Genomic DNA, 21,242 nt, shown 5'->3' on the forward strand with positions numbered 1-21,242 from the left:
AATTCCCTCCTGTTGCATTCTTATTAGCTACAACTCTGCTCTGATTCAAGGCAACAAATTGGAAAAATGGCTGCTTAGCTCATTTAAAATAAACCAGCCTTGCCAGAAGTAAGCTACCTCAGGACTTTCTATACTTGCAAGGTACAACAAGGCAATACCTCTGAAGCTTCTCTCTCCAAAACAAAAGGTAACAACAAAATACTAAAGTCACCAATCAGCTCCTCACGTTCCCACAACATTGCCACAGAAGGAACTGCATCACCAAATGTTCACAGCTGCAAACACCATGCCATTGCTTCTTGTAAGATGCCTGGAACTGCCTGGAATTTGGCTGGAAAACAGATATTTCCACAAAACAAAGAGCTTTTATACAAGCCAGGTTGCATTGCGAAACATAATAGTGATCCTGACAAAGCTGAGTCTCTCTGTACGGTATTAACCAAATTCAGTACATTCAACAAAGCAGAACCTAGCATCAACTCCACTGTCCAAGCAAACGGGTACAAAACTACAACTCAATCAATTACAAGCCTACTGTCAGTTCACAGAATCCCAAAATAATCTATTCCATAAAATACTTCATTTACACCTATGTATTAAAATAAATATCAAAATATCTCCTTCTGTTTACCTTTATTGCAAACTTAACTTGTTGTTTGCCTGAAAATTAACTGGTCCTGATCTCAGCACTGCTAATTAAAAGGTTATTTACATATATACTAAGTATTTCCAGCAAGCAAATCTGACAAATGTGGAATACTTTTGAAAGAAATAGCAAGTGCCCAACCTGTGGAAAACGATGACTATGAGAGAGTAATCCTATGTTCCTTACTCCAGATTAAGACCCTTCTCCAATCCCTTTGAAAGCTGATAAAGTCATTCAGTTTTGTATCATTTTGAATATATCTAAAGAGATCTTTATAAATTAAAGAAAATACTTATGTGGAAGAAAAAAATTACTATTTATAAAATCCATATAATGGGAACATAAAATAATGTAAACTGTAACATGAATGCAAGTAATGTAAGGTGTACAAAAACAACTTCTTTTTTTAAACAACAGCTACCATAAACAGGAACACATTATACATAGCCTGCCCAATTCTACTCAGAGTAGAACTGCTAAAAAAGACATCTATGAACTAAAATATTTCAAAAATAGTTCATATTTACTAAAATTGATACTGTATTAAAATTCACAAATCAGGAACATCATTCTCATTAAAATTAGAAGTAGACTATTTAATTTTTCTAGGCCCTTATAAAAGTCTCATTAAAGTCTTGTCAAGAAAAAAAAAAAACAGAGAGAGAGAGAGAGAAAGAGAAAGAGAGAGAGGGGAAAATAGATCCAACTATGTCCAAGTTCTATCCATAAAACCTTGTTACAACTTTGGCTAATTCTGGTGCCTTTACTGAAATAAACAAAATGAAATCAACATTCTGGAAAAGCCAGAGTTAACTCATTTGTTTTGACTGCTTTTTTAATGAGTAGCTCCTGTCAGTTACAAGAAAAACAAAACAAAAATCTCATTGTCCCAAATGATATGGCTGTTAGTTCAGACTCCCTTGTGTATTACACACTAATAGTTTCTCAAGTGTCCAATCTTTAAATTTCCTAAGATTTCCAATGTAAGCAGTGTCATTCACATGACTTTCAATAAGACACAGCCATTCTAGAGCTGTAAATTCACATCACTTCTTAAATTTATTTGCATTTTACTTCACCAAATATCTTTAGAGAACGTTCCAAATACACAGGCTGCTCTGAAAGTAATACCTCCTATTTATTTGCATGGAAATCACAACGAATAGTACAATAACACTACCTGGTAGAGCAAATGCTCAGCTACAAAATTGACAGTCACCACCACCATTAGCTATGCATTTTCGCCAGTGACAAACAAGAGCCTGCATGCCACACCTGCAAATATTTGTACCAGCAGAGATGACCCACTGTCGCTGTCACCACTGCTCCACAGTCTTCAAACCTGTATGCAGACAGGTATTACCATACTGCAAGAGAAAGGTGTCCCCTTCACTAGTCTCACTCTGCAGGTTCAAGTCTTCAGCTTAGGTAGCGTTGTGACGTAGCGGTCAGAGCTGACGGTTTGTCCAGGGTCCACGAAATCCAGACAGACCATACCTTTCCTATCCCAAAAGACAGCGCACCTCACTTTACCCACTGAGAGCTACAACTTTTACTTTTTTTTTTTTTATGAGGTATTCATACACCTCTACCCTGTCTGCTGTTTTGACTCCTGCTCATAGTGGTGATACCATGTTTTGCCACCGGTAATTATGTGATCCAGGAAACTGCCACCTTCAGCTTCATACTGGTTCAGTAGGTCCAGATAAATTTGCATACAGAACTCTTTCTGAAAAAGCTGAAACAAACTACCCAATGCCTCACTGTGCTTGCGCACACAGTATGGTTCCACAAACACATTCTGCGAGTGTCAATGAATGTCAGTGGTTACCATTTTTTTCTGCATGGAGGAATTCAGTGACACACTTCATCCACACTTTCATATTAGACATTAAATTTGCCAGAGTGCCCCTCTACTTCCATCTGTCACACAGCAAAAAAATGTAATGGAATATTGCTGGGAAGGTTCACTTCACTGGGAAAGTTCACCTTCACTGCCATCCTGCCAATGCCAGTTCCTGATGCCCTGGGCCAACGTAACAAAATAGGAGGCACTACCTTCAGAGCAGCCCTTGTGAAAGGACATATCCTTTTTTCTCACATTTTCACAGCAAGGTGTAATGTCTCATTCCTCCCTTTCCCCGACATTGAAGTCTAGGCAGACTATAAACCAAAAACAAAATCCCCTGATTTCTTTAGCCCCTGTCAACAGAACAAGAGGGGTTTTAATTTCACTGTTTGTGAATCCTACTGCTCTTACTAGTCCCAGGGATTTTCTCACACCTTTTCTAGACTACCCAGAGTTCAGACAGACAAGCAAAAATCCATCACTATCAAGGTAGCATTAGAAAAATGGAAATACAACAAGAACCACAACACTAAGAACTGAAGAGAAACACTCACTCCCTTCGCTCCACTCCTTCTAGAACAAACGATCTAGGACAGTATCTGCATTATAAAGAATTTGAGTATGCCAAGAGGGAATGTTAGCTAAGCATGTACGTTTTCACACCTAGAAGGTTTTATAAATACAACTCTTTCATCGCACATTAGCTCAGTCTTTTAGAACACAGAGCATTTAAGCACATTATACACACTTTGCTATAAACCTGATACAAACCCGAAGTGAACAAAGGCATGGATTTGAAACTAAACCACAGCGGGCAGAAAACCATCAGCACTACTTAGGAATTCAAGACCAGCTGGACAACCAGAAAGATCCAGAGGTTACAGACTGCTTTGGCACAAAACAGTTACACTGCATCTAGGAACAGATGGAGCAGTAAGTATTTATAATTCTTCTAGTTGTTTCCGTTACCATACAATTCGACTTCTGCCTGCCTGTGAGTGACTCGACCGAAACTGAATTTCAGTTGTTGTATTTTCAACCAGATCCCCTGTGTTGGACAGGTAGTGATAAGCAAAGAAACTGTGCCAATTATATCCAAAAAAAGTGGAACGTGGATCCAAGCAATAGCCACACAGATGCTGCAAAGCACTCTCCCCATAACTCCACAGAAAAGCTATTATATCGACATGTACTCAGACATCTGCAAAACCAAAGACAGATTTCAAAGCTGGCTTAAAAAACATACACTGCAAAACTGAAATACGCCACATAACAACTTGTAGTTATCTTTAAAATACTATCAAGCAACATCAGAAATTATACTGCTAATGGTTCGCAGTATTTGCCTCACCGACTAACTGTAATCAAATGAAGACGTTTGAAGTTTAAGCAATGATTCATAAAGACAGTAGCTTGTTACAATTAAAATAAATAACTCATAGTCTTTAGAAACAAATCAGCCCATTACGTGTTTTACAACACCACTGGACACTATGCAGTGACATTTATGAGGACTTAACTACCGTTGTTTCATCAATGAATCAATCAGTAAACAGTAGGTGTACATGATTCAGCGTAAAATAAGTAAAGCAGAAGAGTCACATCTTCAGCTAAAATAAACCAGAATTATTCTGTTCACACAGGAGAAGCCAAACACAGTAACAGCCGAGGAATTCTGCCTTTGCATACTCAGACACATAACTTCACTGTAACTTCAAAATCTTCTGGAAGGGAACTTGTAGCTTGGACTATAAGCCAGAGAATCAGAAACACTGCAATGTAATTGCTTATCCAGATACTTCAGTGAGAGATAAAAACCCCTGGGCACTGCCTTAGCTGATTATCTAGCTGTCTACCAGAGGCCGTCTGCATCCTGTTGAAGAAATTCCTATTTCTACTGTGTAGCTGTTTCGATTTTCCATGAAGAAACTTCTCAAACTACTTAAACTCACAGACTAAATTCCCCCAAAACACTAAAACAGCACCAAGAAATGATCACCTATCAGCTGGGGCTGAATATACTAGCCAGCCCTACAGAAGTCAACCTAAGTCCGAGTTCATAGAAGTTAGGTTAAGCTACGTCACCAGACTTCAATGAAGAGGCCAAAGCACAGACGTGACCTTTTCCATTGGATTTGCTACAGAAGGCAACAGCCTTCAAGAGAAAAGGAGGGCAGGCGTTACAGTTGGAAGTTCAGAGAACTGCCTTTTAACCCCATAGCCATGGTCACCACAAACAAATCTGTCAATGCCCAAGATCAAGCCCATGTCTGCTGCACACGTAGGTTCTATTGTACATCCAGAGTGCAGCAAACTGACTCATGACAGCAATGATTGATTACGGATTAAGTTCCCATACAGTGACCTTTCCTACAAGTACTAATGACAATTAGTGAACATCACCTTCGTGTCAGACTCTGAAAAACAAAAGCCACATTAGAGGCAAGGCAGAAGGAAAGGAATTCATTACACGTCTCTACTTAGATGGGGAAGAAAAGAAGGAAGAATGCTGTTTCTTACTACGAGTTATTTAAAATAAAGTATCAACAAAGATGAGGCAAAGGCAACATTTTCATAACAAGAAGCGTTCTTAACATTTGACCCAGAGATCCTGGCTCTAAATGATTCGCCCAGGTGCTGCAACCCCACACATTAGTGTGGGGATACACACAGAGCAAAATATTTACCCACAGGAAGAGTAGACTTGAAATGTGTTAGAAAAAATAAAAAACAATTTTCAGTCTTAGACTTCTTAGCCTGTTATACCAGCAAACTACCAGAGCTGTGTGTAAATAAAGCCTTGCTTCTTTCTCTGAATCATCCTTCCTTATTTTTACAGCTTGCAAATAAGACATAAGCTGTCCTCTGCTGCCATTTTCACAAGTGATCTTTATGTCATAACACTGTTCTTCTCATTCCACTAGAAGATCAACTGAACAACTGAAAAATAAAACTGATATAAAAGAGGTGCATGTCCAAGAAACACTTTGTACAAAGAGAACACATATTTAAAAAAAAAAAAAAAAGTGTTTTAACTAGCGATCTGCAAAGCGATCTTCTAATTCATCTAAAGAACAAAATCTTTTTTGGTTAAGGATAGCTAGTTCACAGCAACACTGACAGTCCGGGCCACGAACACTGATGGAAGACGTGCAGACATGTTTAAAGTTGCTCCCATGCACACCATGACCTTAATTGCAAAGATCAACAAAAACCGAGAAAACATATCTAGAAATGTTAATTTCATATATACCTTTGTCAAGAATATATTTCATATGAGTGTTAACTGGAGCACTTTTTCCTCTTGTCAACTTCAAGCCTCAGGCGTTAGTCAAAGCGTTTTTCAAACTTCACAAGAAATGCTCACAGACCACTTCAGAAATGAACAAAAGAAAAGATCTGAGACTGCTTTGAACACAGTCCTCTAGCGCGTATGTTCTGTGAAACACCACAGAAACACCAATCCTGAAGCTGAGACATAACTCATGAGAAAAACGCTGGGTTTAATGAAGTTTTAACCTCACCTCTGTCCACGCGTTCTGCGTGATCCACCCAACTCTGGATGTATTTTACAATACTCAATACTCGATCTTTCCTTCTATCGCTGACACAACCCTACCTTCACTGTTACCACTCTACTACATCATTTTTCTCTCAGAATCACAGAGGGACAAAAGAAACAAAGTCAAAGACAGTAAAGGGGCAATTAGGCTCCCGAAGAGAAAGCGTGCCTCGCTTTGCATAACAATGCCCGGCTCACACGGCAGCGACAGCCCCACCTCGGACTGGTGCACTACCGAGGGAACTCGGCTCCAAAACGTGCGTTTGCCTGGGCCGCAGAGGCTGTGGGTAACGTTAAATGACGCGAACAAAGTGGAAACAAAACAAAAGAGATTGCAAATGGCACAATGCGGTGTCACAGGTCCTACGTCACTTTTTGCAGAAAGCGCGCACACTACTTCCAGCGGTAAAAATAAAAATCAGCTGAATGAATAAATAAATAAAAACCAATCGCGTTTTACCGTTTCCTTTCTTTGGCCATTTACTTACCCGAAGTATTCACGGAAAGACAAAAAGAGAGGTGTTCACCGAAGTTCGGCCAGGCTGCGTGTCACGAACAGCCGACGCCGAAGCGAACCGCGCGGCCACACCAACCGACACGGAACGACGCTATTTACTCAATAACGATGCGCGAATGGAGAAAGGGAAAAAAAAAAAAATCATTTAAAGGTAACTTTGGCCGCAGCCTGAAGGACCGTAACTTTCCCAGCTGTGTGCAAACATAACAAATTTTGGGGGGGAGGGAGCAGGCAGGACCCGAAGCCCGCCGTCGGCTCCGACCCCGCGCGCGGAGCTCCCACACAGCGTCCGCGGGACCGTTACGCGCCGCCCGCGCGGGGCAGGGCAGCGCCTCGGCAGCGCCGCGCGGTTTCCGGCCCGGCCGAGGAACGTAGGCCTCGGCGAGGCGGCGGGCTGCACCCCGCCGGGCCCCGCGCGCCCCTCCGGCCTTTCTGGAAAGTTTTCGCCTCCGTCCAAAGGCTCCGCAGAGCGGGGAGACGCGGCCCCGCTCCTTTCCTCCGCCCGCCCGAGCCGTACGGATCCGTACCGCGGCGGGGCTCGGCGGCGATCGCGGCGGGCGGGCTCGCCCCGGGGCGCGCCTCAGGGCAGAGCCCAGCCCGGCGTCCCGCCGGACCGCGCCCCCGCCTCCGCGTCACGGGCACCGAACGTGTCCGCGAGCGGAGGGGCCGCTTCCTGATCTTCCTCCCGCCCCGGCAAGGAGAGAACTTTTCCAGGTGCCGAGCTGTGTCGGCGCGGCAGGGCACTGAGCGGCGCCGCGTCCCGTAGCCGCAGCTGGGGCAAAGCCTGGTGCGATCCAATAACAAAAAAAAAAAAAAAAAAAATTTCCGCGCACACCGGAAATAAAACGCTTTTCGCTTGGAAAGGCGATCGCCAAACCGCGAGCGCACGTTGTGTGTGTGTGTGTGCGTCTCTGTGTGTGTGCGTCTGCGTCTCTGTGTGTGTGTGTCTGTGTCCGTGCGCCTGTGCCTCTGTGTCTGTCTGTGTGCCGCTGTGCTGGGCGGGGGCCGGGCAGGCGCGGTGCCCGCGGAGATCGGACCGGAGGCAGCGGAAGCCCCGCGCGGGGCCGCGGCCCTCCCCGCCTCCTTGCCTCCCTCCCGCGCCGTGACAGGCGCCCAGCTCGCGGCCTCCAGGTGCCAGCAGCGTCGCGGGGACAGCACAGCACCCCGCTCCGCCGCAGGACGCCCCAACTTACCCGGGCCACGCAGCAGGGGCAGGCGGCTCTGGGCGCAGCTCCCCGCTCCGACTCCGTCCCCGCTGAGGACGGAGCGAAAAACCGCGGCCGAATCGCGCGGCTCGCAGGGGTTCGCGGTCCCCTTCCCCCGACGATACGTGTGGGGTTTATTCCACCGACACCGCATCCAAACTTTCTTCTCCCCGCGCCGCGCTCGCGGTGCGTACACCGGGGTGTACCGGGCGGGGGGCGGCCGAGGCTGCGCTCCAAGAGCGAGCGGGGCGGCTGTGCGGAGCTGACGGCGCGGGGCCCCGGGGGGCGAGGCGCGTTTACCTTCCGCTCGGGCGGAGCACCGCACCGGGTGTCGCGCCGCTGCCTCTGGGCGAGCAGCGGAGCGGGGCCGGAGAGAGGCTAGGCGCCGAGCATGACTTCACCGGTGACAGCCATTCCCTCCGCTTCCCAAACTCCGGCCCCGCCCACGGCCCCCCTCCGCCACCTCCCCGCGCCGACGCCGCCGCCGCCGCGGCTCAGGAAGCGCCGTTCCCATTGGTCCGCCGGCGGGGACTGCCCGCCCCTCCGCGCTGAAGAGGCGCCCCTATTGGCCGCTGCCCCGTCGCTCATCCGGGAGACCGTGGAGCGGAGGGTGCGGAATGCGCCCTGCTCCGTCCGCGACAGCCGAGCCGCCGCCAGACTCCGCCGCGCCGCCTCCCGGCCCGCCCGCGCGGAGCGGAGCGCGGGCCTGGGGCCACCTCCGTGAGGAGGCGCCGGCGGGCGGCGCGGGGATAGGTGGAGAAGGTGCTGGAAGCGCGATGCTGCCCCACGGCCTGCCTGGGCCGGCCCGCCGCCGCGGGGCGGAGCGGGGAGGAGCCGAGCGGAGGGCGGCGGGCGGCGGGGCGTCCCGCACCTGGCGGCGTGCGCCGCGGGACACCTGCCTGCGGAAAGGGACGCACGCACAAACAAAAAAACTCGCGGAAAGGCGTTAACGAAACTTCGGGGCCGCGGCCGTGGCGCGGCGAGGAGGCGGCCGACAACATTCGGGGCGGCCGCCCCCCGTCCCGCCGCGGCGCCGCGCCCCGCCGGAGCCCCGTGCCAACGGGAGGCCGCGAGGAGCGGCTGCAGATCGGTGACGGCGCAGTGCGGGCGGGTAAATGGCGCCGTTGCGCTGCGCTCGGCACGCCGCCCGCTTCCCGGGCCGGAGGGGCTTTATCCGATCCCGGCCGCGTACCCACGGGAGGCGGCGCGTCGCCGGTGCTGTTGGCGGAAGGTACCGCTGTTTATGTAACGGCGCCGCGGGGCCGCGCTCTGAACAGGCCGTCACGGGCTGCTCAGACACGAGCACGCCGGCAGGCAGAGTGGGGCGATGCGCGCGGTCCTAACCCCGTCACGAGGAAGGAGCCTGCTGCTCTGCAGGTGGTGTGCCTGTCCTGCGGGCCGCACGCTTTGCGAGAGGTCAGTTTAAGGTGAAGGAAAGCCTGCCGCTCCCCTCACTCGCCTGCGTTTAACGTGATGCTGCGCTGTTGGAGTAAGTGACCGGGTGTAAGGACCCGGAGCACCGGCGGGTGTTGTTCTGCGGCTGCTTTGGACCTTTATTGCTGGTGGAATGTGAGCGGTAACTACCCGGTTATAACTTACCGATGCAGTGCTAAGGTCTGTTATGTGTCTTCCGACGTGTGGCCGCTCGATCCTTAGCTTCGTCTTGATTGTTGCTCGAATTCACTGCCAAAATGCCGTTAGATAACTGTCAGACAATTGGTGGTAACGCCGGGAAGCGCTGAGTGTCCAATAAAACAACTAGGGAAGGTGCTGTTCTCAGTTCATCACTCTTTTTGTGAGCGACATGGAGAAAATGAAAGAAATGGAAAAGCTTTCAAATCTGTGTATACAAGTGTCCACAATCGCTACTTAAAACTGTGATCCACCAGTGATGTGAGACTTAAGTTTAAACTCGCTTTCTAAGTTGCAGTCCAGCGTCTTGGAATCATAGCTCGCGTTCTTGGGAGTTGATTCTAACACAAATGAAAGGATTCTTCCTCTTTCCTTTCATTTTCATCTTACCGTAACTATAAACAGGTGTCTGGTGGGCAGATTCTTTGGATGTTTGTTTTTATCAATTCCCAGGGTTAATCTGCAGGCCCTGCGCTTTTTCCATGTGTCCAAAATGGAAAGCAAACACCAAACAATGGAGTGGAAGCTTCTGTGCTATGTAGCACAGTATGCCAGCTCTTTAACTTGGCAGTATTCAAACGATTACAAACCAGCTCAAGCCAGTTTTTGTGGGTTTTTGGTTTTTTTTTTTTTTGATTGGTTGTTTTTTTTGTTCTTGTTTTTTGTTTGTTTGCAAGAAAGGATACAGAAAATAAAGAAGAAATGCAAAATTAGGCTTTGAGATAAGTGTACCTATGTTTAATAAACAATTACCTTTATTTTAGGAGGGCACTGCAGCCAATTTTCTTGCCTCTGTTTGGAACAGCTAAGCTTCAGATGAGTGGGTATATTGTTAATGTCAAACTTTTTCCACTTGCTCTTTGGTAAAGTATGAATTAATCTGATTAAACCCGACTGAGAGTTTGGATTTATTTTTTTTGTCAGGATCAAAGAAAGGACATTCAACTAATCTAAAAATACTTAGTGAAATTGATAGGATCGATAACAGTTTTGTGCATGAGACTTGAGTGGGAGAAGCTTAATGAATAGCAAAATGAAAATATTAATTAGTTTCCCACTGATTAATTTGTCTTAGCAAAACTTAAAAATGTGAGGGCAAATGATAGCCATCAGGGAGCTGCAGTTACAGTTGCAGCTTGCCTACCACTACCTCAGAAAAAAGCCTTGCTGCAACAAATTGTGTTGATAGTTCTCTGCCACAAGTTACAGCCATTGCAGCAGAAATGGCAGAAATCAGGGGCTTGTTTGTTTGTTTATTTTAGTGCCTCAGTCCTCAGCAAAGTCCAGCTGCTAAGGTTAGATGGATAGTGAAAATGAGTTAAAGCTATGACATTCCATGGAGGTGGCTACATGCTCAGGTTTCTATGCAATTAACAACAATGGATTATTATTTTTTAAAATACCCAGGGAAGCCTTAAGTGAGCAAGTGAAGACTTACTTTAAGAAAATAGATGTCTGATAGTTTCTGATAATGTTGATTGCTGTTTTGGTAGAGAGTATTTACCTCAAAACGCCTAGAGGAAAGGCCTATTTACATGCTTGAACTTTAATGGAAGTTTTGAAAGGTGAAAATGGGGTAAAGATGAGATATTTCTTGCCATATGGTGAAGTCATTTAGATCATCATCATCTGGGGACCTCAGACTGGCCTCCATGGGTTTTCTGCAATAAGGGAATGTCTGATGTTACACATCAAGATAGTTCATGTGCCTGGCTTACACCAAAGAGAAGCAGCAGCCTTTTATTTTTTTTTCTTTACCTTCCACTCCCTCCCCACCCCCTTTCTCCTTTCTGCTAAGGAGTCAACGCAAACCCTGTGATGATTAAGTAAATTATTGATATAAGAAACCCTGGAAAGTGTCTCTTTTACTTGTACTTTCTGCAGAAGTCTTCTTATGTCTTGTCCATTATGTATTGGAGACAGTACTTCTTATTGCTGAAGCACGTGAAACTTAGAAGGAAGGATATTCTACCTACCCATGTATTGATCTGTGGTACATAATATGGATGAGTGTGACAGATTCCATTAAAAATGGCACATCATAGCCTGATATAATTGACAACAAAGCAATTAATTAGATATGACTAGAATTTTTCTTGCTCCTGTGGAAGAGGTAATAGTTATTTAATTTATATTTTCAATTCTAAATTAACTTTCATGAATGTGTTTGGTATGTCTGACCATTTTTCCCTTCGTCTTTGTTTTTTTTTTTTCTCCTGAAGATATAAATTTTCCTCGACTTTCCTCATAGGTTTAGAAGAGAGAGTATCTTTCAAAGTATCTTCATTTGCTTTAAACTCTCAAGGTGTGTTTATTTGTATGTGATGTCCAGAAGATAATATTCAGCTGAGATCTTCTCAAAGCTAAACAGTGGAGAACAAATAGAGGGGAATAATTATTTAGTTTGTCTAAGGAGTGTTTATGAGTGCATTCCAAAACAATTGGTTTGTCTGTGTGTGAGTGGTACTACATTTGTGTTTGTTTTATGGTCTACCCAATTCCATTGCTTCATTTTCTTTCTTACTCTACGGAAAAGCAGAGGCAAATGGAGTTGATCCTGTGCATTTCCTTGCTTCTTCTAGAAGTTAGCATTTTGCTTCCTACCCAGGTAGTCCAAGTTTTGTGTTCATGCAAGTGTTTTATTTTGTACTTGATTTTATTGAATTGACAAGCTGGTGCTTGTCTCTGAGTACAAGGTAAAGTGCTTACTGTAGTGTTCCCACTTGTAGAACTGTGCAAATCGCAGTGCAGTGGGGGAGCACATAAGGAAAATTAACACAGGAGAATATTTATCATGTAAGCAGCAAAGGCTGTGAATGTACTGTACTGGAAAAAATAAACAATGTGTGATTATGATTATTTGGGTGATTCAATTTAATTAAGATAAAAAGAAAACGTAGAGGACATTTCATTTATTACAGGTTCTGTTCTACTTCATGGTATATATTATACTTCATGGTATATATATAGGTAAGAAATAAATGAGTTTAGGCAATAGTCTTTTGAAGGGGTGACTTTCACAAAAATTCTGGATAAGACACTGTTACATATATTGATTGCTCCGAAAGTAATGCCACTTATTTATTCCCACGGAAACTAAGACAGATACAAAGAGCACAATAACACCATTTGATAGTGCAAATTCTCAGCTACAAAACACTATTTTTCAACGTAGTTTGCCACCATTAGCTGTGTTTTTTCACTAACAATGAACAAGAGCCTGCATGCTGTGCTTACAAAAATCTGCACCAGGAGAGGAGAGCCACTGTCACTGTTGCCACTGCTACTGAAACACACCACCCACTGCCTCACTGTGCTAACATCCATTTGTTGGTCTCTAGAAACACTCAGCGAGCATCAGTCTTCCAGTAACAAATGTTCACCCAAAACAAAGATGGAGAGGAACTTTACAAAGGCATGTAGCGATAGGACAAGAGATAAAAGCTTTAATCTAAAACAGGCTAGATTTAGATTTGATGTCAGCAAGAAATTCTTCACAATAAGGGTTCTGAGGTACTGGATCAGATTGCCCAGAGAAGCTGTGGATATCCCATCTTTGGAGGCTCAGGCCTACGCTGTATGGGCATCTGGACAGCCTGATCTAGTGGGAAGTGTCCCTGCCCATAGCACAAGTTTTGAAACTAGTTTCATCTTGAAGGCCCTACAAAAACCATTCTGTGATATCAGATGCATGGAAATGAAATATGGTTGCTTGGTAATGAGGGTACGTGAGGGTAAGGTATGGGGCTTGATTTCAGCTAAAATATACTGGCATTGTCAACTCCTAATTTAATGTTCACACTCTGGGTAGGCTGTAAGAATAGTTGGCTTTTTATCTTCGCTGAGTTGATGTTAAAGTCAAAATAAGTCATTCACCATGGGACTATATACAGAGCATCCGTAGATGAACACTACAGATATAAAGCTATTAGAGAAGGAAGGCTATGGACATTGAGAAATATCTGAAGGGCAAGATGAGGAGCAACTGAGGTCTCTGGGTGTTCTCAGCCCCGAGCTGAGCAGGCTGAGGGAAGGCCTCATGGCAGCTGCAGCTCATCATAGGAAATCCAGCTCTGTGTTGACAGTGACAGGACCTGAGAGAATGGCATGGAGCTGTATCAGGGAAGGGTCAGGTTGTGGAATCTCCTTCTATGGAAATTATTAGAGATCTTTCCTGTGCAACCTTCTCTAGGAAATCTGCTTTATCAGTATTTGGTCTAGGTGATTTCCAGAGATTCCTTCCAATCCCTACATCATTTTGTGATTAGAAAAATGTTATTCACTAAGAAGGCGGTCAAGCGCTGGCGCAGGCTCCCCAGAATAGTGATCACAGACCCAAGTTGCCAGGGCTCAGGAAGTGTTTTGACAATGCCATCAGACACATGGTTTGAATTTTGGGTGATCCTGAGTGGAGGCAGATTGTAGTTGATCCTCGTGAGTCCCTTCTAGCTCACAATATTATATGATTTTATGAAAATTGCTGAATATAGAAAGGGACATCCATCCATAATAATTCATATAAGTGATTAGTAAATCAGTTAAAGCCTTAAATCCATATATTTTCAACAAATCAAAGATATCTCTATAATAAAAAGATCTGTGTGCTGTTTATAGAGTCTTTAATAAGTTGATCAACTGTATACTTGTTCCTAATCTATCGCAGGTAAATTCTCTTAACTTACCATGTTTTGTGGGGTTTGTGTTCGTTGCTGCATTTTCTTGCTTTCTTCATGAATTAGAGCCTGTTCACCCTTAGCAATCCTCTTCACTGGCCTGTAAGCTTGCTAGACTCAAACTTGTGGAGCACTATTTTATTGCAAGACATTTTAATCTCCTTGAGTCACTTAGTTGCATAAGTCATTATGATGTGCTTAGAAGCTTCAAGGTAAGGTATTTTTACTGTCCAGTTTGTCTTGTGCAACAAACATTATGTTATACAACTGAGATAGCTAAGGACATCAAGCTATGCAGTTTGTTCTCAAAACAGCTGTAGCCTACATGTTGTCTTCATACTTTGGAAAACACTGCATTTATTAATTCTTGAAATGACATATGAATATTGAAAAGGCTGTCCATAGATGGGACTCAGCAGTGAAGACTGTACTTACAGTTTTGCTAGATACCTTCTGTGAGAAACTACTGAGATCTTCTGATTGTACAAATACCACTCTTATGACAGCTGTTGTGTAGCACATCTCAGACCCCAATTCTATTTGATTCACACAGGATGTTTTAGTACTACACTAACTTGTTGGCAATCTTTCTTTCCCACTCCCATCAGCCATATTACTAACCTTTGGTGTGGTGGAGTCAGGAGAAAACAGCATGTTCTTGAGGCTTGTCTACCTCATTCTTAAAGTGTTCATAAACTACTGGTGGAGGTTGGACTCCACTACTCTAGTGGCAATCATTATAGCTAAAGTGCAGATATGGCACTGCTTTTGAGCCAAAGCTGTGAAGTGGTGAATTCTACCATGGAGCTCTGTCAATTTGTGGGGATGTGGAACAGGCTTTTGCATTGGTCTTGCAACGATGTGGAAGAGGAGCTTGTTGTTAGGGCTGGTTAGGCATCTGGCCATATGCTGATGGGCTTAAATAAGTTCCCAGCTGAGGAGGTATAGCATGGAACTGAATGTGTATATTGATGTTTTAAAAAATGAGTGAATGTGTGTTTCAATAGTAAATAGTAAAAAGTATTGATTTAAGAGAACACTAAAGAGTGTTGCCTGAAAAAGAGAAACTGAAAAAAGAAAAAAGATACTGTCACTGCCCATTTCACAAAGTCACCCTGCTCTTTTGTTGAACTGGAAATAAAATCTGATGAAGAAACTGTACATTGTGGTGGCTGGGACACTCCATTGCCGTGGCTAGCAGAAGATGGAACAGCCTGTGTTTGTAATGTCTTTAACTGCTGCAGCAGTGTACTGCAATACCTATGAGTCAGAACCCTACATCTCTTTCCAAGCACTCTTTAACCCCCAGATAGAATGCGGGAGAGTGTTATCACATTCAAAACATGAACTTATTAGACTTCAAGGCTTCTACTAGTCTGAAAACTCCTAACTATCTCAAAGAAAGCTTTATGCTTTGTTCCTGAAACAGAGAGTCATCCAAACTATATTTTAATGAGGGAAAAAAAAATATCTTTTTAAGCTTTATTTATTTATTTATGTGTTTGTTCTTTCACGTGTGAATGAAGGAACAGAACTGATACTTATATTGAGTAGCCTGAAAATAGCTAATTCCTGATAAAGATAGTCAGGATTTAAGTTCTGGTGACAAGCCAGTTACCTATAGTTTTCAAATACTCTGTTAAAAACTATCAAGAAACAGAAAGGATTTTCTTTCTTTCACTTTCCATACTCTGTATAAAACTGTTGCAGTTACTCAGCTCTTATGTATTTCTGGTAATTCTACCACTTCCTAAAATTACCTAGAGCTTCTCTGTCAAATGGGTTTAATGGGGACTTTTTTGCTCTAAAATATACACAGAATGATCTCTTAAGAGCAATGACATAGATCTGTAAATGGGAGGCCATTCCCAAAATTAGGGAAAGATTCAGTTGTTCTTTGTTATCTGAGGCAGTTATTGATGCCATAAAGACTTTCAAAGGACATGAAAACACTTGAAAACTATTACTGCAAGATATTACAAAGAAGGAGGCCACAAAATCTTGACATGCTAATACTTAGGAAAAATTAGTTAAGTATAAAACCTCATGTTTTGGTTGTTCAAGTTACAACATGAAAGTATCAATGAAAATAGACGATCAAGGAACAGTGGAGAAGTGTCTGTCATACAGAACTAAATCTAGGGGACTTGCTAATTCCAGTTAATATAAAATAGTTATCTGTATTACTTACTGGCCTTTTCTTTTACATCCTATTTAGCAAAATAAATGGATTTTTGTGGGAATATCAGGGATGTGTTCCTGTCCCACAGTATTGCCACCATTTACTCTGATAAACACTCATGATAACATTAAGGACTGTGGCTGTGCACCATTTGCCTCTGTTGCCATCAGCCTTTTCACAGGGCTTGGCACTGTGAACAAATTATCACACATTATTGCACACAGATGCAACTCATATTTTATGAAAAGTATGGATGCTGTATGCATGCTGAAGTTTCAGTTCATGTATGCTAGCAATAGTTAATGCTACATGCTGCAATCTGTGGTATGTAGACTGCCATGCAGCACAGGTACATAACTGTACTAAGCTTCATGGTTAACTCAATAAGAAGGATTTAAAAAAACATAAAACACCACATTTTGCTTTGAGTTTCTGAAACTCTGTTTAGACTGGATCCTCTATGAACCATTAGCAAGGAAGAAGACAAGTTTATGAGTGGGTAGATAGAAGTGGTCTGAGCAAAAGTGGGCAAATAACTATCCCCTCTGTAACAAAAAAAGATCACATTTAAAAGACAAGTGGAAACTAGTATTAGCTGTTGTTTAAAAGAGCCCCTGGAACAAGAAAACTAAAGCAGCACCATTTACAAGAAAATATGCTAATACGGCCTACTCTTAAGGGGAGTAACAAGAAAATAAAGAAGTCTAGTGACAGTGTAATTGAGATGTAGTTACATAAAGCCTGAAACAGACATAAAAGACTGGAAATTTCTAGAAATCTCTTGCAAAGCAATCATTTTCCTGCATGACAGTAAACATTTTGTTTGCTCTTAAAAAGATTAATAAACAAAAATCACAGAAGTGGTGCATTATTGTTAATTAATAAATTAGGATTTGTAATCATAACTCCCTCCTTCTGTTTGATTGTTGGTGATAAACGTTCTTGCAAGGGGAAAAAATGGATGTAATCTGTGATTACAGGTATCTCTATCCTCTCCATCTTCTTCCTGCATTCAGCTACACTGCTGCTTCCAGCTACTTTCCTATACAAAGCATGCTGCTTAGACAGGACTGAGCGTGCTGCCTTTTCTGTTTATGTGGGAGATAGCCAGTAGTAGAAATGGACTCAGTGCCTTGTTGCTAATGCTTGTTTCTGCCACCACCTTACATCCCTCAACTTTTTCCTCAGCTGCCACAGTTATGTAAGTAGAAGGTAAAATCAACTGACTGTTCAGGTTGCAGATGACACTAAGGAAGCTGACTGCTGTCTTCTCAGCACAGGCAAAGCAGGTATTCTGCTGTTTAGCTGCTGCTTGCTTTTCCTGAGCCAAAAGTGCATCCTGTAAAAGTGCAAGACTTCAAACAGGCTAGGTCTTTGACACTTGGAAGGAATTATATTGGGAGCAATTCTAAAAGAAAGAAAATGCACAACCATTGCTGCCTCTGAATCCACTACAGGAAGGACTTTCACAAATAACTCCTGAGAACATAGATGTTGCAGAAATCCTTATGCAGGATAGATCCAAGCCATTAAACCTAAAAGTACTGTTGTATTTGATTCTGAAACCATCCAAAACATAAAAAAGAAATTACCCACTTAAAAACAAATTAGATGGTTGGACAAACTTCTAGCTGTTCACGATGCTTGGCAAATTTGGCCTACACAGGAGCCCCATAAACCTGTACATATAGTCAGTTAAAGATTTCTGGATGGAAGAGATTGGACCATGTGAATGAGTAATATCAATAAGATATTAGGAGCACAGCCGTGTTTCAGTTCATGGGCAAAGTTGTTAAAATCTCATGGACTATTGAGGAATAACCCAAATACAGTGGAGCAGTGGGTTGTACAGCTGTGAAGTCAGCACCCACAGAGTAGCACTCACAGAGCATGGGACTACATTACCCTGAAAAATCTGGCAGGGTTTCTCTGAGATGCAGCTTCACTATCAGCATTGTTAATGTATTCATACCTATCCTCTTCTCCCTGTCCTGTTACGTACCAAATTCGCTACAATTTGACTTTTCTGAAGAATTAAGGATCTCAGCAGAGAATGTTGCTACTTCTAAATACCCATTTTCTGTTTTGTTTGTTGTTCTTCGTTTGTTTGTTTTTGTTTTGTAGCTGTTCTCGAATATAAAGATGAACCTGAGACCTGACACTGACTTCTCTGTTCCTAGTTAGTTATGAAAGTCTGTCTGGGAGAAGAATGGAGATCTGCATTTTCAAGGGAAGAACAAAGGAGAGTGAAGACTGGAGACAGTACAAGAGCAGGTAAGAATGAGAGACACCATGCTGGAAATGAAAAAACAAGAAACAAAAAACCCAGAGTTAATACTTATCCATGGGAGAAAATTCAGGCCAAGGAATGTGAAATGGGGGCTCCTGGCAGCTAGTGGGAAGTCTAGTTGACTGAATCAGTTCTTTTTCGTCCTCATGGCTACTGCAGCTTTTGCTGATAGCTGTTGTAGTACTTCAAAACTCATTTCTATGCAATGTTTCATCAGGTAGGTGTTTTTGGTAGATTCCGCGTAAGTAACTTCATGTAGAAGCTGTTGTGACTACAGCTGGATAAAGGATGATCTCAGGGATAAAGGAAACTGCAAAGAGATTGTAAACAACTCACCCTCTTAACACACTATCTTGGATTATTTACACTTCTACACTATTTTCTATTACAGTCAAGGCAGTGATAATTAATTTAAGAAACAAGTACTTTACCAGTTCTGTGATACTGGAGAGGTTAAAGCTGAACTGAGGAAAGTCAGCCAAGAGATCTCAAATTTCAGTCATTAAGAAAGTGTCATTTTCCAGGCAGTGTTATTCAATGTGTAGGTGGATTGTTTCTTTTACACTGTGGGATCATTTTACTCAAGAACCTTTCTGACTATTAACAGGCACTGGTGAGTAGAAAATCTGCTGTGAAAAGGACTGATATTTATCATGAGCCTTGCAAGGAACTAGAGCATCACACAGATCAGTCAGGTTCAAGCATACTGGTTTTTATGTCACGCTGTCTGACCAGACTTTGACAGAGACCCTTAGGAAAATAAAGCACTGATTTAAAAAATAAGCAAACAAAAATAATTGTACAAATGGGAGTTGAGGCATCACAGGTAGAACTTTGTCTGTTTCTGAAAGCACACACATTTTATATAGGTCTGTCTTAGGAAATTATTTCCTTTCCAGTTTAGATAACAGCAAATGAATTCCTGCCAAAGGGTACTGGAACTATACTGCGCACAACCACCACATTTTTCTTGTTCATTTCTTTTGTGTGTTGTGTTAAAGAAAACAGCATGGATTGGCTCTGGGTGCTAAACTGGGTTTGTAAACTGTACAGACACTTCTGCTGAGATCCCTAACACTGCCCTTCTTTTCAAGTATGCAGAGCTATGTTGACAAATGATGTTAGAACTTCTGTCTCAGCATGCCACAATTGTGAACCTTTTTTTCACTAGTGTAATTTGGCCAAGCACCCAAATTCTTGCAAGACAGATGATCTCCACTTTGAAAACACAAAGGCCTACAATTACCCTAATGCAGTATGCTCATGGCGTATTTCTCCTATGTGGTCTATCTAGTGGAAGTATTGAATCTGTTGACATGGTAAATCTCCTTTTCCCTGAACTGCATGAATTAACTGCTGGAAGTTAATTGGAAGTGGTATTTCCAAGGCCTTCTATGACAACATTTCCAACATGAATGATGACAGGCATCTTTAAAAAGTTTTGGTTTTCAATTCAGTTTCCATGTACTAAAAATTTCTTCTGAAAATCGAGCTTTCCCAAAAAATGCAATGAAAATAAGCAGTGACTTATCCTTGTAACAACTTGTTCAGCAACTTCATGTGGGTGGAAATGTTTGCAGGAGATTGTCCTTTGATTTCTAATACAAGTAGAGCTTTGTAAATGTGTTCAAATGACATGCATATTGATTTGTTTGTGCCTAGATCTTACTCAGGATTGGATACATATACAAACCTCATGTTACATCTACAGTATTGTACAATGAACAGCTTTAAAGATTTGTTAAGATTTTCCATCCCATGGAAATTCTGCCATCCATTTAATCATAGAACTTCGTAATGCAACTCTTTTTGTCCCACCTTAAAAACACAATATAAATCCACTACAACATCTGTCTGTGCTAGTTTTGCCTTGCAGGTAGGTTGTTGATTGGGAAGAACTATGACTTTATTTTGTTTCTTAAAAGCCAGGTTTTATTTTTGATTCATGCATTTCACTAGTCATCTTCTTCAAGGTCCACTCTCCACACCTATTTTTTGGCCAAATTTAAGACAGTAAGATGGGACCAAATAGTGGCTGAGTCACTTATGTTGTGTGCCAACAAGTTGCTCATTTGCTGATTGGCCACCTGCCTTCAATCTAGATTATATCATTCCAGGGAGCTGCTCCAGCTGGCCAGAGATTGGGGAATAAGAGCTGTAGTCAAGGATACCTGCAAAGTGCTGGGAGCTGCAGTGAAGAGTCTGTGAAGAGAAGCACAGAAAAAGGCAAATTAGAGGGAAGGCAAGGGAAAAATAGAAGTGATGAGCCAATTTCTGATCTCAGCATCACTGATGTCACCAATCAGAATCTGGTCCACAGAGCGCTAGGGAAAGAAGAGAGAAACGGGTCAGAGGGAAGATATGTGGAGGTGACAGAGGGGAGATAATTAATCATTCCTCAACTGTAATCTTAATGACTCCTCTGCTTTAATACTTGTAATGCCTCTTACAAAGCCAAGAGAACAAAATAAATAAAATTTTCCAAAGAGTCTGGCGTGTCTCTCGTAGCAGCTCCAGCAATGATTTTTACTGATGGCAGACTCAACCGCAGATCTATCAGAAAAGCAGTGTGCTCAGAGGTAATGTGAAAAAAATATATTTAAATATCTTCATGCTTAGGGTGAAATCATCCAGTAACAGACTGCTGTCTACTGAAGACTTATCTTGTGCCATTTCCTAAGCATTT

The 21,242-nt window shown here is 42.9% G+C and overlaps 2 protein-coding genes across 4 annotated transcripts in view; one reads left to right on the plus strand and one right to left on the minus strand.

Moving 5' to 3' along the window:
- SMARCA2 (SWI/SNF related, matrix associated, actin dependent regulator of chromatin, subfamily a, member 2) overlaps nt 1-8,219 on the minus strand; it is a 105,241-nt gene extending 97,022 nt beyond the window's left edge. The window contains exon 1 of one of the 3 annotated variants that reach the window (XM_052700928.1): nt 8,080-8,219. The gene's annotated coding sequence lies outside the window, so the exon portion shown is untranslated. Of the gene's footprint in view, nt 1-6,545; nt 6,667-7,767; nt 7,979-8,079 lie in introns of those variants that run through there. The other 2 variants (XM_052700929.1, XM_052700930.1) reach the window with 2 other exon arrangements.
- On the plus strand, nt 8,171-21,042 carry LOC128089205 (translation initiation factor IF-2-like). Its single transcript, XM_052700335.1, has 6 exons — nt 8,171-8,389; nt 8,533-9,195; nt 11,296-11,404; nt 11,663-12,019; nt 17,455-17,555; nt 18,391-21,042. Exons 1-4 carry the CDS (start codon nt 8,171-8,173, stop codon nt 11,734-11,736), a joined length of 1,065 nt encoding a protein of 354 aa, XP_052556295.1. The 3' UTR covers nt 11,737-12,019; nt 17,455-17,555; nt 18,391-21,042.
- Nucleotides 21,043-21,242: the final 200 nt, after the last annotated feature.

Source organism: Tympanuchus pallidicinctus, unplaced genomic scaffold (assembly GCF_026119805.1).
Source record: "Tympanuchus pallidicinctus isolate F22 unplaced genomic scaffold, pur_lepc_1.0 scaffold4, whole genome shotgun sequence".
NCBI classification, from domain to species: domain Eukaryota; kingdom Metazoa; phylum Chordata; class Aves; order Galliformes; family Phasianidae; genus Tympanuchus; species Tympanuchus pallidicinctus.

What these genes read in the sequence shown, in the direction of transcription:
- LOC128089205 (XM_052700335.1), top strand. Translation starts at nt 8,171, where the DNA reads ATGACTTCACCGGTGACAGCCATTCCCTCCGCTTCCCAAACTCCGGCC. An exon ending in GGGAGACCGTGGAGCGGAGG is followed by an intron (nt 8,390 to 8,532) that starts GTGCGGAATGCG and finishes GCGCGGGGATAG; the next exon opens with GTGGAGAAGGTGCTGGAAGC. An exon ending in TACCCATGTATTGATCTGTG is followed by an intron (nt 11,405 to 11,662) that starts GTACATAATATG and finishes CTTTCCTCATAG; the next exon opens with GTTTAGAAGAGAGAGTATCT.